The 13957-nt window shown below is 50.0% G+C and overlaps 1 protein-coding gene and 2 pseudogenes across 1 annotated transcript; 1 reads left to right on the top strand and 2 right to left on the bottom strand.

The window, feature by feature from the left end:
- The window catches only part of LOC123152757 (putative disease resistance protein RGA1), a 42088-nt pseudogene extending 41333 nt beyond the window's left edge, over nucleotides 1-755 (bottom strand).
- Nucleotides 756-4037: 3282 nt separating this feature from the next.
- LOC123146904 (putative disease resistance protein RGA4) lies at nucleotides 4038-6498 on the bottom strand. Its single transcript, XM_044566168.1, has 2 exons — nucleotides 6349-6498; nucleotides 4038-5687 (listed from the first exon to the last, which is right to left on the bottom strand). The coding sequence occupies exon 2, from the start codon at nucleotides 5658-5660 to the stop codon at nucleotides 5259-5261; it is 402 nt and encodes a 133-aa protein (XP_044422103.1). The 5' UTR covers nucleotides 5661-5687; nucleotides 6349-6498; the 3' UTR covers nucleotides 4038-5258.
- Nucleotides 6499-11728: 5230 nt separating this feature from the next.
- On the top strand, nucleotides 11729-12780 carry LOC123152756 (aspartic proteinase nepenthesin-2-like; annotated as a pseudogene).
- Nucleotides 12781-13957: the final 1177 nt, after the last annotated feature.

The following is a 13957-nucleotide window of genomic DNA, read 5'->3' as shown; positions in this document are numbered from 1 at the left end:
CCGACTACCGAAGCCCGAGCCGCGACCCATGCTCCTCTCGGCGCCATTGTCGTTACCAAACAGAAATCAGCGCCCCCGAAACGGCCGCCTCAGCAAACCACGCGGCGAAGATGCCGCATCCACCGCGGCGAAGATGACGCCATCCACTGGTCTCCAGTTGTAGCCGGCTCCAAGGCGTTGCCCCCAAGGAGGTAGAAGACGCGAAGACGCCTTCATCGCCCAATCTTGCAGATCTAAGGTTTCCCTCCGGAGCTATAGCCACGGAGAGGAGGGGAGGAGCAGCACACATCAGCGACGCTTTCAAGAAAGAGCACGACGCCCGCGGGCGTCGCCGTCGTCGTATCCAGCAAAGTCGGAGATAGGATTTCTCCCAGTGAAGCTCGACCACCAACTGCCCGAACCGGCCGGCCACGAACCGCTGCCCACCAAACCTCCCAGAGCACCTCCCTCCAGTGCCCGCCCCTGCTGAGGCCGTCCTGCGCGACCACCAGGCCAGCAGCCGCAGCGCTGCCGGAACCTGGGTCCGCCTGCCGTCTGACTCCGATCTGGCCACGAGATCCCTCAATCCGCCACGTCCAGACACTCACCGCCCCCTGGCCGAAGCCGCCACCACCAAATCCGGGGCCGCCGGCAACCGCAGACCTCCACCACGCGGCTGATGCACAGCACCAAGAGCCGAGCCGGAGCACTTGCACTTCATCTCCAACCCTCCAGAACCGGGCCGAATCCATGCAAAACACCGCCCCGCACCGCATCCAAGCTGAAGACCAGGGCCCCTAGCCAGGGCTGCCTCCCGACGGGGCCAGAACCGGCCGAAGCTGGGCCAGATCCGGCGAGTCGCCACATCCGACGACGAGCACCTGCAGGAGCTCGCATCTGAGGAAAAGGGGGCCGCCACCCCGCCAAGAACTGCCGGAGGAGAGCCACCACACGGCGCGAAGAAGACTCGCCGGCGCCGGCGACGCCACGCCGTGCAGAGGCCGCGGAAGGACCAAGCCTCCCCTACCGCGAGAGCACACCACAGGGCGAGGAAGCGCCCCGCCGCCGCCGTCGGCCAGCCGGGCTTAGCCCGCTGGCGTCCTCCGGCAACGGCGATGGAGGAGGAAGTAGGGGAGGGGGGCGGCGGTGGCTGCGGCTAGGGTTCCGCCCGAGCCGCCGCCAAGAGCCAAGTTAGCTGTTTGGTCTTAGTTGGGGACCCAAGAGTTAAGCTGACGAGAAATGGCCAGGAGCCCAAACGGATGCCCATAAACACTAAACCGACTACAGTATTGTGAACCCCAACTATTTTCAACACGTTGACGACAGGGATCACTGGAATACTTGCAAGCTTGGGGCAATTTTCTATCCTTAGCAATTCAAGCATCGGGAACTTTACCAGGCTATCACAAAGCTCTCCCACACTATTTTCTGCCCATATCTCCAGGCTCTCCCACACTGTGTTCCATGAAGCGCTCCATGAGGTGCACTCCAAATACCTCAAGGCAGTCTTCCTAAAACTGGATTTCCACAAGGCCTACGAGACGGTCAGTTGGACCTTCCTTCGGAAATGTCTTCTCCGTAAGGGCTTCGACGACCGGTGGGTGACTAGGGTGATGCAGATGGTGTCCTCGGGGCGCACTGCAGTTAACATTAATGGGGAGATCGGCCCTTTTTTCCCCACATTTTGTGGGGTTCGTCAGGGTGACCCCTTCTCTCCGTTCCTATTTAACATGGTGGTAGATGCCCTGGCGGCCATCCTTGAAAGGGCCAAGGCGGCCGGCCACATTAAGGGAGTAGTTTTGCATCTGGTTGGGTGGAACGGTGTATCCCTCCTCCAATATGCGGATGACACCATTATCATGGTGGAGGGCTCGGAGAGTGATATCGCCAACCTCAAGTTCCTCCTGCTGTGCTTCCAGCAAATGGCCGTCCTGAAGATCAACTTCGACAAGAGTGAGGTGATGGTCTTGGGCTACACCCAGGAAGAGCGCCAGAGCATTGCGGATCGGCTTAACTACCACCTCGGGTGCTTCCCCACGACTTACCTGGGGATCCCCATTAGCGACTCCAGGCTTACGGTGGCCGAGCTGCGCCCCACGGTGGGGAAGCTTCAGCACCGGATCGAACCCTGGCAGGGTAGATGGCTCTGGAAAGCAGCCTGAACGGTGCTCATTAACTCCTCCCTCTCCAGCCTACTGTTATTCATCATGAGCTTCTGCAGCCTTCCCGAGACCCTCCATCACGAGATTGCCACCGTCCAGGGGTGTTTCTACTGGGCCGGCGAGGGTGATAAGCAGAAGTACCACATGGTCAAGTGGTCGGAGATCTGCAAACCCTGCGACCAGGGCGGTTTGGGTATCATGTCCTCCAAACGCATGAACATTGCCTTACTGACTAAGTGGCTATGGCGGATCGCTAATGGAGAAGGTGGACTGTGGCTCCGCATTATTCAGCAGAAATACCTCCGCGGTCAGCCCCTCGCCTTCTGCCAGCGTTCTGGGGGATCACAGTTCTGGCAGTCCATCATCCAGCTCCTCCCTGTCCTTCGGATCGGAACCTTGATCGAGATTGGCTCCAGCACTGCCACCTTGTTCTGGTTTGACAGATGGGCGGGCGACTCGCCCCTTGCGGCCCGCTTCCCGAACCTCTTCTCCATCGCGGTCGCGCCACAGATCTCCGTGGCAGCCGCCCTTACTGACTAGGGCAACTAGCGTTCCGGAGACCTTTCGGTCCGGCTGAGATCGAGGACTGGAAGGAGCTGCTCGACTGCTCTTCACGAACCTGAACTCTCGACAGACGACGACCGTGCCAGATGGCGGTTAGAGCCATCTGGGCAATTCTCCACCAAATCTCTCTACCTCGCCATCGCCCCTTCGCTTGGTCACGAGGCGCTTTCCTCCATTTGGGAGATTCGCCTCCCCCTGAAGATTAGGATCTTCTTGTGGCAATGGATTCGTGGCCGCCTCCCTTCTGGTGTTGAGGTTCTGAAGCGCAATGGCCCTGCAGACGGGTGATGCCCGCTCTGTGGACCTGAAGAAGATTCGAACCATATCTTCTTCACCTGCATGTCCGCGTAGTTTCTCTGGAGCTGTTTCCGCGAGATTGTGGGTGGAAACTGGGACCATAACAATTTCCCCGCTCTCTTTGCCGAACTCCAGGCGATCCCTCCCGCGTTGCGCCACACTAGGTGGCTGACCATTGGGGTCCTGGCCTGGACGCTGTGGACTGTTAGGAATAAACTTGTGATTCAGCATATTCCTCTTCGTCGTGCGACTGATGCTTTGTTCAAATGGTCTGGTTACTTGCAGCTTTGCCAGCCGCTTAGCCGGCCCAGGGAGAGAAACGTCATCACCTCCATCATCACCCAGCTCCGTGCGATGGCCCTCCGATTGACGCCGCCGCTTCCCCCACCTCCTCTGGAACCAGATTAGATCATCATGTCGTCGACTCCGCCGCCACCGTCTGGGATTGTGTCTTCGTCCTTTTGTGTTGGGCGTGATGTGTTGTGCCCACAGCGGAACTTGGGTATTGTGTGTGTGTCTGTGCTTGTTGGTGTGGTTCCTGACTTGCGGTGGCGTTGCCTTTGTGTGTGCGCTGTGTTCTGTTGTTACCTTGATACTTTGTGCTTGGTGGGTGCTTTATTTATAAAGCGGGGCGAAAGCCTTTTTCGGTAAAGATGGATGAGCTTTCTCAATCTTGTCGTGTCTTCTGGTAACTGTTGCAACTTCTGGCAATATATGAGCCTTAGTGTTTGCAGGTTATACAACATACATATTGGATCTGGCAACCTAACGATGTCAGACCCAGAGAGGTCAAGATACCGTAAATGTTTTGCATTTATGGCCTTGCAAATGACAAGTGGAGCAGGGGAGCAATGCAATGCTCTTAGTGATGCCAATACATGTTGCAACTCCTTAATATCCTTGTGTGATCTTCTCGAAAATTTATAATTATGCTCCGCCCATGATTCTGAAGGAGCTAACATCGTGCGGAGGTATGTTCTGCCTTTGCATAAACCACTGATTTTTTCCAATTCAGCCTTTGACATTTGCATGTGATGAACACCTTTTAACAATACTTTAAGTCGTGCATTTTACATACACATTCATCAGTGACATCTTTTGCTAGATCGTGCATTAAGTCGTGCATTTTACATACAATTGTCTCATATTGTGTGTCACCATCATAGACAGCAGGTTTGACTACCACTTTCTTATCTTGGAGGAAGGACCTCCAAACCAACTCATCAAAAATGAATTCTCCTTTATGCACTAAATCCATTGTTCCCTCTTCTTGAATAAAGCCATTTGCCATCCATAGTTGCATCAACCTATCCTTCTCCATCTCATAATCCTTGCGAAAAACCGCACAGAATGCAAAACATTGCTTCATTTCAGAGGACATGTGTTTGTAGCTTAACTTCAGTATGGGCATTACCTCATATTTGCCTCCATCATTATCCCTAATGTTACTTTCTTGGATGGCCTTCCATTCCTGTACTTTTTCCTTTGAACTCAGCAATCCGCCCATCATCTTAAGAGCAAGAGGCAACCCCTCACATTTATTGACAATACGCCTTAAGATGGCGACCAACTCTGGTTGGTCATCAACACCATTGCTAAATGCTTTGTTCAAAAACAATTCCCATGAGTCTTCTTCACTCAGAAATACTAGCTCGTGGGGCTTGACAGTGCACATTATAGAGGCCACTTGTTTGCTTCGACATGTGACCACTATAACACTTCCTGGTCCACCAACAGAACACAATAGTGGCTTCAGTTCATCCTCCCACATTCTCTTTATCTTCATTCCATACATCATCGAGAACAAGTAAAAAAACCTTTTCTGGCCAATGACTTCATCAAGTTACTTCTGCAATAGTTCAATGTTGCCAGTCATGGGAGAGCTTCCATTTGTGGCCAATTCAATTAGGGATTTCACAAAAGCAATAACATCAAAATTTTCAGACACGCAGTGCCACATCTTCAACTGGAAATGTTCGTGGACCTCTTGTTCATTGTGCACCATCTTAGCAAGAGTCGTCTTGCCAAGACCACCCATCCCAAAGATGGACAGCACCTGCACCTTCTGCTGGTCTTGTTGGTCTAGCAGTTGCTTCACCACCATCATCTTATCATCATCTCTTCCAAAGATTTTGGTACAGTCATCCAGTTTTGAGTGTGTTTGCTGGCAAGGATGTTGCCGCTTCTCCCTACTGGCAGAATTTTCCAGGCCAAACTTGTTCATCTCCTCAACCAACTTATTGATCTTCTTTTTCCTCAAAAAAATTTATTGATCTTCTTGAGGACGTTCTTGAGTTTCCTGCTCATTTCAAAGCGGAAGAGCAGCGGGCTGTGGCACGTGATGTAGCTGAGTGCCTTTCGGGTAGTGGACTTGCCAACCTTAGACTCGCGGCGCAGCGCCTCATACTGGAAGTCGTCGAGCACGTCATCAGCCTGGTAGGCGATGGACTTGAGCTCCTTCATCCAGCTCTTGACATAGCGATTTGTCTCGCTCATCTCCTCGGCGTTTGCCAGCTTGCACTCGACGGCTAGTAGATGCCGCTCGAGCGTTTGGCGATCATCGTCGAGGCCACACATACGACTCACCGTCTCGATGAGTGCATCTGCAGCCTTGCCAGCCATGCTGCGCACTAGAGGGAGAAGCAGCGACTCTGCCATGAGCTTGCAGGTCGGAGCAAGAAGAAACTGCAGCGCAAGAAAGAAGAGAGGTTAAGCACTGATAGAACATGAACAACCTTGTAATCCTCCTATTTTATATTTTATAGTTCCATAATAGCTTGAGTGTGGTTCTTCCATACCCACTCTCGGTGCACCCACGGTGCACCTACGCAAGAAAACATATCAAAACATTTCAAAAAAATCTGAAACTTTGTGGATATGATCATCAACAAATGTTAGAGAGGCTTGCAAAATTTGGTGGTCAAATAACATTCGAGAAACTCTCTACAAAGAAGACAAAATTACAAAATGTGGTCAAACAGTGTACTTACATTTTGACTAATTCTCAATGAATTTGTCTTTTTTGTATAGACCTCCTCGAATGTTATTTGACCACCAAATTTTGCAAGCCTCTCTAACATTTGTTGATGATCATTTTCACGAAGTTTCAGATTTTTTTGAAATGTTTTGCTATGTTTTCTTGCGTGGGTGCACCGAAGGTGGGTGCAGCCACTACTTTCCCTAATAGCTTAGCTTGTATAGCTCCTGTATATACCTCTTGTACATACTTTTTGATACATATACATAAAAAATCTAGTGGCGTTTTGGCCTGCTGTACAGCTATAAAAACATAACATGAACAATCGAAGAACAACAAACAAGGCCAAGGATTGAGCAGAGAATTCACCTCAACAATGCCCAAATTTTATCTTCTCCAAATTGTTGAAAGAGCAGCGTACTGCTGCTCGTTCCTTCGCCACCCCTCTGTAGGTCTCTTCACACGCCAAGGCTGCTATGGAATTCTGTGGTTGCTGGAGAGAGGATGGAAGCAAATGGAGATAAGAACAGGGAATCCATGAGCTGTATATTGACTGACTGACTGATACATGTACCTACCGGTGGTCCCTCATTTATTTGCAGCCATACATCACTATTATTGTATATTTCTATAATTTCCTTAATTTTATATATTTTGCAACTTTCATATACAAACAATTGCCTATACCCATCACTTCATTTTTCAACTTGTCGATAGGACAATAAGGGAGACATCGATGTATCTGCTTTGAAGACTCAAGACTTGTTCTCACTCTGTCACTAACGGTTCTGCAGGAATAGGCAAGACATTGTTATCGATCTGTCACTTGTTCTATGGGCATACAAGATGGGAGGCGCGGCACTCAGATCTGGGAATTGATCCGTATCATATTTGGTTTGCTATATGAAACCATCTTTCCATTTTTTTTTTCTGTTGGCTACGGCTCCAGAACAAATTGACACCAGAAATCTCATAACCAGCAGGAAAAATTTCTGTGTGGAATGTATTGCCTATGTTATTGCAAGAAAACTCTGAAGAGGGGCTCCTGCGTCAATTATTTTCGTGGCGTATCGGCCCATATACAACTCAATTCTCTACCTCTAGAGCTTAGATCACCAAATAAATATCAGTGTTAACAATGGCTGCTGGAGCATATAAGTAAACTTGTATTATAAAGGGCACTGGATTAAGATAAATTATCTGCAGCGCAAAATTATCAGTTTCGAAACCAGATGTCACGTCCTCACTCTCAGTGTATTGCTAGAGAATGTGCTACTTACGGTCAGCTGATCGAATTTCTTCCTGTGCAGACATCATGCGATTGTTTGCTGAACCTTCTTCAGGGTTGCATAGGCATTCATCTGCAACTGCACAATGAGGTATGGTATAGGTCAAATTTGCGGTCATCGGGACAAACAAATATAGTACGATATAATGGTGAAATAAAAGTAGCAGCAGCTGCAAAATGATAAGGCTGGATTGTCTTAAAATGAACTTATCATCATCACCATGTCATGCTTATCATCACGAAAGATGGGAGACCCTGATGCTAGACAAGAGTATGTACGAGGAGACACAATATGCATGTTTTCTGATAAGATTCAAGCATGATTAGTTAAATAAACAGGGAAGTTCGGAAACATAATATAACATCAAGGCTGCCATGTGATTGTGTGGTTCCTGGAGTGAGAGGATGAAACCAAACGGAGTCATACCATCATGACAAGTCTAACGGTTCTGAACAATAACCAACTTTGGGCATGCATTATTTTTCCAACTTGTCAGAGAGTACAATAAGTGAGACATGCATGCGTCCGCCGTGAAGACTTGTATAACGGTTCTGCAGCAAATAGGCAAAACGTTGTTTTGGACCTGTCACTTGTTCCATGGCGTACTAGACGGGAGGCGCGGCACACGGACTTGGTAATCCTATTTTTAATTTTTTTTGCTATATGTCACTACAATTATACATTAAAAAACAAAAAATCATACTTGGTGAATTAGTTCAGCGAGCCCAGAGTTATGAGATAAACAGATTTTTGAATTTGAGAAACGTTCAACTGTACATGATGCATGGAAAGGATTTTTGCACCAGCTTTGTTTGTACCGACGGTATTAATTTCTGCTATTATGACCGTTGAATAATAAATAATTGAGAAGCTAGACATACCTCCGTGAGGAAAAATAGATGACACGACAATCATAACCGCATAGGTTGAAAACATATTGATGATGAGGATTTTAAAACATCATCTTTTGGTTAAACAATAGTCTGAAATTTCTGAACTACTTCGGAAAAAAAGAGTTTCTGGACTACTTCGGAGGTATGTCCATATAAACATATTTTTTCAATTGGAGAAAAGTTTGATTATACCTGATGCATGGAAATGATGTTTGCACCAGCTTTTTTCGTGCCAACAGTATTAGTTCTGCTGTTCTGATGGTTGAATGAAAAATAATTAAGAAGCTGGACATACCTCCGAGAGGAAAAACAGATGACACGACCATCATAATCGCAAGGTTGCAAACATATGGATGAGAACGATTTTAAAACATCATTTTTTTAGTGAAACAATAGTCTGAAGTTTCTGAACTACTTCGAGAAAAAAAAGAGTTTCTGAACCAATAAAAGGTACGCAATCACTACATCATCTATTGTCTTTGCTGAAGTGCAGGTCAATACTCGACACACGACTGAATCATGTAGCCAAGGCACATATCTAATCATAATCAGAGGTTTATTGCTTTATTTAAATGGGGTGCTGCAGCGCAAGGCTCATTAATCTGGAACCACTGATGCAATGCAGTACTGGCTCGCTGCGCTTAGCACAATCTGCACTGGATTAGATTCACCAACACCGTTTGAATTTTTTGGTACATGAAACTACAATAGTGAGATTGTAGTAACACGCAGATGCAGCCCAAACGGGAGAAGCGACGTGCTGAAGCTGAACGGCAGCACGGGCAGGTTGGAATTGAAGAAACTGAAGCTCCGTCAACCAGCACAGTACAAAGCTTCAGAGAAGCAGTCATCGGAAGAGAAAAATATGAAAATTGGGGCCCGCAGATCAGCCAGAGTACTCCAAGTATTCCGGCGGCAGGAGCTCAATTTGTAAACCTCATTCTTGATGAGGTTCAGACTTGGAGAGCGGCTGGACCTCGGTATTTTCGATTTTTTCTGAGAGAGTAGCCTGTAATTTTCTTGTGGGTCTGTGGATGTTTGCCAGTACCTTAGCTTGTTTTGCTTCCCGCACTGCTTGTAACATATTCTCTGCCTTCTATAAAATATGATACGCAATCTGCGTACTCTTAGAAAAGAGAAAAGAAACAACTTTTCTATGTAAAGAACAATATAATGTGGGGTTTATCGGTTTTGTAATTGAAACCAGGAAGCAAAGAGAGCTCCCTTAATTCAAAAGAAAAAATAATAAGGGTTGTTATATTTTGCGGGGAAAAGACCAGTGGAAATATTCCCTTAGCTTATAATGAGAAGGTATTTGCAATGACAGACTGATCATCGGAAAATATCAGCATGTACCACCGGTTGTCCACAACTGTTCCTCAACAGTGTAATGAGCTTCAGCATGAATTATTACAGCCACTATGTGGTTTTCTATTCTCAAAGTTAAGTATTTCCCAACTTCAAACCCTATGTTCGCCTCCTCTAGGGGAGGGTCTCAGTTTTGGAAAGACCTTGTCAAGGTTCGGCCTTTTTTTAGGACCACGTCAAGTTTGTGGTAGGTAATGGAGCTTCCATTCGCTTTTGGCTGGACTGGGGTGTGGAGACTCACCCCTCTCGGTGGTCTTCCCCACGTTGTTTTCTTACTGCCCCAATCCGAACATCTCCATCGCAGAGCTTTCGGCTAATAATAGGTACCTTGCCTTCCGGCGCTCGCTGTCCCCTGTAGAGTTGGAGGAATGGCAGCGGCTTGCTGCTCTCTTTTCCGTGCTCTCGAAGACTGTTGACTCGGTGGTTTGGCCCCACACTTCTTCTGGTCGCTTTTCTGTTAAGTCTCTCTATACTAAACTTATTGGTGGCTCCCCCACTAACAAATTTAGTCCGATTTGGCGTGCTTGGATTCCTCTTAAAGTGAAGATTTTCCTCTGGCAAGCTTTCAAAGGCCGTCTCCTTGCGGCTGACCAAATTCGCAAACGTAATGGCCCAGCTCGGAGCGCTGTGCATTATGCGATTCCTTGGAGGACACGAACCATATTTTCTTTGAGTGTGTGCTGGCTAAGCTGGTTTGGAGCTGTTTTAGGTCGTGGCTTCAGGTGTCTTGGGCTCCTTCCTCCTTCTCTGAGCTTCGGTTCCTCGCCAATGGCCTGGTTGGGGTCACTAAGCGGCTATTTTGGGTTGGTCTGGGGGCGATTTGTTGGGCCTTGAGGAATACCAGAAACAAGTTTACCATTGAGCATGTTTTTCCTGCTAAACCTGCTGACTGCTTATTTAAATCTTACATGTTCCTGCAGCAGTGGAGATATCATTGACTAAGACGGAAGACCGGGATGCATTTGATCTTCTATTCTCTAAAATTCGGGCATCGGCGTCTTCCTTATCAAGGCACGAGGCAGCTGTATAGTTGCCTTGATGATCTTTTTGACTTAGTTGGTGGCTTCGTCGTCTCTGTGGTGACTGCTCTTCTCTCATTTCTGGCCTGCGTGTCGTGTGGGTTTATTTATAAAGTCGGGCTCATGCCTCTTCTCTAAAAAAAAGAAATTATTAGTAGGCTGCACAATAATGTTTGAGAAAAACTTATGAAAAATAAAATGTGCAGACCGCACAGGTTGGGATGGATGTGCTCTCTTTAAGGCACGCCTCCTGAACAGCCTGGCGCGCTTATGAATTGGAGTGCTTACGTTAAGCTAAGCCATGTGGGACTAAAAATTGCTTCTCTGTCTGCTTGTTCGTTCGCTTCAGCCAGAGTGTGGACTCGCACGCTCGAAACGAGCCGCGTTTGTGCCTGGGCTTTGTCCTCTCTAAAAAAAGCCGAAAGCCTACGTGGGATCGTGGGCTGGATAGGCTGGCCGAAGTATTGGCCCATACGTGACTCAAGGCCTTGTTCAAGTACGCACACAGGAGGTTCAAGAGCGGGAACATGTATATTTTGAAGAGCGGGACAAAGTGGCTATACCTCTGGGCCTCTGGCCTCTTGGGGAAAAAAAGAAGAAAAAAAACTCTGGGTAGGCTGCTGACCTGAAACATCACCAGCAACCTGATCCTGATGCCAGGACCTTCGGCTTCGTCCGCTTAGCAGGAGGCCTTTCTCCCTCTGGAATTTCAATACGTGCGTTGTGTTGTCTTCTTCCTTGACGGATGATTGGAGGCCGACGCAGTCACACTCGCCGCATTATCGTGAGCGTTCTTCATCGCTGTCAAAGGCAGGGCGCTCATCTTCTCGCTGTACCCTTGCGATTAATGGCATCCGATCCGACCCCCGGTTGATTCTCAGCCAATGCTTCCTACATACGTACTCCCTCAGTTCTTAAATATAGGTCTTTCTAAAGATGTCAACAAATGACTATATACGGAGCAAAATGAGTGAATCATGTCATACTCTAAAATATATCTATATACATCTGTATATGGTTGTTCATTTCAAATCACTAAAAAGACTTATATTTAGGAACGAAGGAAGTACATGTTTATCAGTACGCGCGTGTGTATACTGCAGCGGATACTAGCTAGCTAATTACGTGCTACTTCCTCTGTAAACTAATACAAAAGCATTTAAATTACTACTTTAGTTAGCTAGAAAAAATGGCGCGCCCCGCTGCAAGGAGAAGCACTATTGGCAGTGCGTTGGCCGTCACGCTGCTAGCTTGGCTACTTGTTCTCCAGCTTCTCCTCCTGGCGCCGGCGCCTGCGGCCGCGAGGAGGGCGACCACCGTCAACCTCAACCAGGCGCCCAACTCTCTGTCCACAAAGCCGCCCAGGTCAGGCACCAACGCCCTGCTCAAAAAGGCGCGCCGTCGGAACCGCAACACGGACATTCTGGGTAGCGCGGCGGCGGACGACGCCGGTTACATCGTCCTCTACAACGTCTCCATCGGGGCCACGCAGAACGACGTCTCCGGCATCGTCGACCTCCTCAACGATTTCGTCTGGACAACGCAGTGCGTAGCGGCGTTCATGCTCCCATGCGCCAGCCAGACGTGCCGGAGCCTCCTGGCCAACGACACCACCGACGCCTGCGGCGGCAACCCCAATGGCGACGATCGCTGCAGGTACGTCTACGTGTATGGGCCGGGGATCAACACCACCGGCTTCGTCGCCAAAGAGTGTGTCGCCGTGGCGGTGGGGGGCATCGCCGGCAGCGCGGTGTTGGGGTGCAGCGCCGCCAACAGCACGGTGCCCCTCGAATGCGAGCCGGGCAGCTTCGGCTTCATCAGGGGGTCACTCTCCTTGGTGTCGCAGCTCAGCGTCAACAAGTTCTACTACCTGGCCGCCGACGAAGCCGGCAGATCCAATTGCGAGTGCGTCGTGCTCCTCGGCGACCCCGCCGTGCCGCAGACCAGGCGCGGCGGCCGCTCGACGCCCCTGCTTAGGGGCACCGCGTTCCCCGATGTCTACTACCCCAAGCTCACCTCCATACAGGTTGACGGACAGGCCCTAGCGGGATCCCCGATGGGGCGTTCGACCTTGCCGCCGACGGCAGCTCCGGTGGCGTGGTGACGAGCACGCTCGCCTCCGTCGCCCTCCTCCAAGCGGACGCCTACAAGGCCGTACGTGAGGCAGGCGCTAGCGAGCAAGAACACGGGCTCACCTGGAAGGCTACTGAGGGCTTATGGGACTCACGATAGTGCTCACGATTCCCATTAATGAAATATCTTACCTCTAAATCTGCAGCAAAGAACTCGACAACGTTTTTAAGGCCCATATGGATGGCATCGATATGTACATCCACCGACCGAGGAGCCTCTCGCTGTTGAGCTGTGAAACCTTGATTGTTCAGGAAGACCTTTTTCTCCCTATGGCGCAGCATGCTCTCGGCCTCGGATTGGGTTGCTGACATTGCTGAGGATTCTGGCTCGGCGGCGCTTCGGGCGCCACGGAAGTCGTGGAAGGAGGATGAGTTGTCGGCTGTTCCATCGCTGGAGGTGTGGGCGTCCTTAGAGCATCTCCAGCCGCGCCTCCAACAGGCCCCCTCAGGCCACTTTTTCGGCGCCGGCGCAAAAAAAACTCCTCGGTCGCGCCCCAGAACGCCGAAAATCGTCGGTTCGGCCTTTTTTCCGTCCGGCGGTCACAGGCTGAACTCGGCGCACTGGGGAGCAATTGGGGGCTCCGGCGCAAGGGAAAAGCACGGCTGGCCCACACCGTCAGGGGAAAAGTCAAGGTTTTCTTCCCCGACTCGCCTCCCACGCCCCGCGCCCTCAGCCGTCAATAGCTATATCCCGGCGCCGCCTGCCGCCCTTCACCGCTAGATAGCCATTCCCCGTCGGAAAAATAGCAGCACTTCGCCGCGGCAGCCCATCCAACAGCAGCTGGGCGTTTCCGGACGCGGAGGAGCAGTTTAGCGGCGGGTACACGCCCACCGGGCGCAAGGTGTTCGGGGATTTGCCTGCCTCGGATGACGAGGAAGCGCTCGCCGCGCTGCTGGACGAGGAAGCCGAGGCCGACGTCCAGGAAGAAGAGCATCTCATGGTGCTCGCCGCCCTCGCCCAGCTGCTGGCGAGCAATGAAAAGCCACGGCGAGGTGGCTCGGCAGCGGGGCGGGTGAAAGCAAAGAACAGGCATCGTCTCGAAGGCTACTGCATGCTCTACTCCACTTCATAGCGAGAAAACATTTCGGGCCGTTATCGGATGAGCCGAAAGCTCTTCCTCAGGATTGTGAATTCCATCCGGGAGTTCGACAACTACTTCAAGTACAAGATGGATTGCACCGGCGCTCTTGGATTGACCTCCATCCAGAAGTGCACGACAGCGATGAGGATGCTTGCATACATAGCTCCCGGTGATTCACTCGACGACTATGGGCGC

This window comes from Triticum aestivum, chromosome 7A (assembly GCF_018294505.1).
Source record: "Triticum aestivum cultivar Chinese Spring chromosome 7A, IWGSC CS RefSeq v2.1, whole genome shotgun sequence".
Lineage (NCBI taxonomy): Eukaryota > Viridiplantae > Streptophyta > Magnoliopsida > Poales > Poaceae > Triticum > Triticum aestivum.
This window is presented reverse-complemented; position numbering and strand designations above follow the sequence as displayed.

Excerpts from the sequence above, each read along its gene's own strand:
- LOC123146904 (XM_044566168.1), bottom strand. The coding sequence starts at position 5,660 with ATGGCAGAGTCGCTGCTTCTCCCTCTAGTGCGCAGCATGGCTGGCAAG.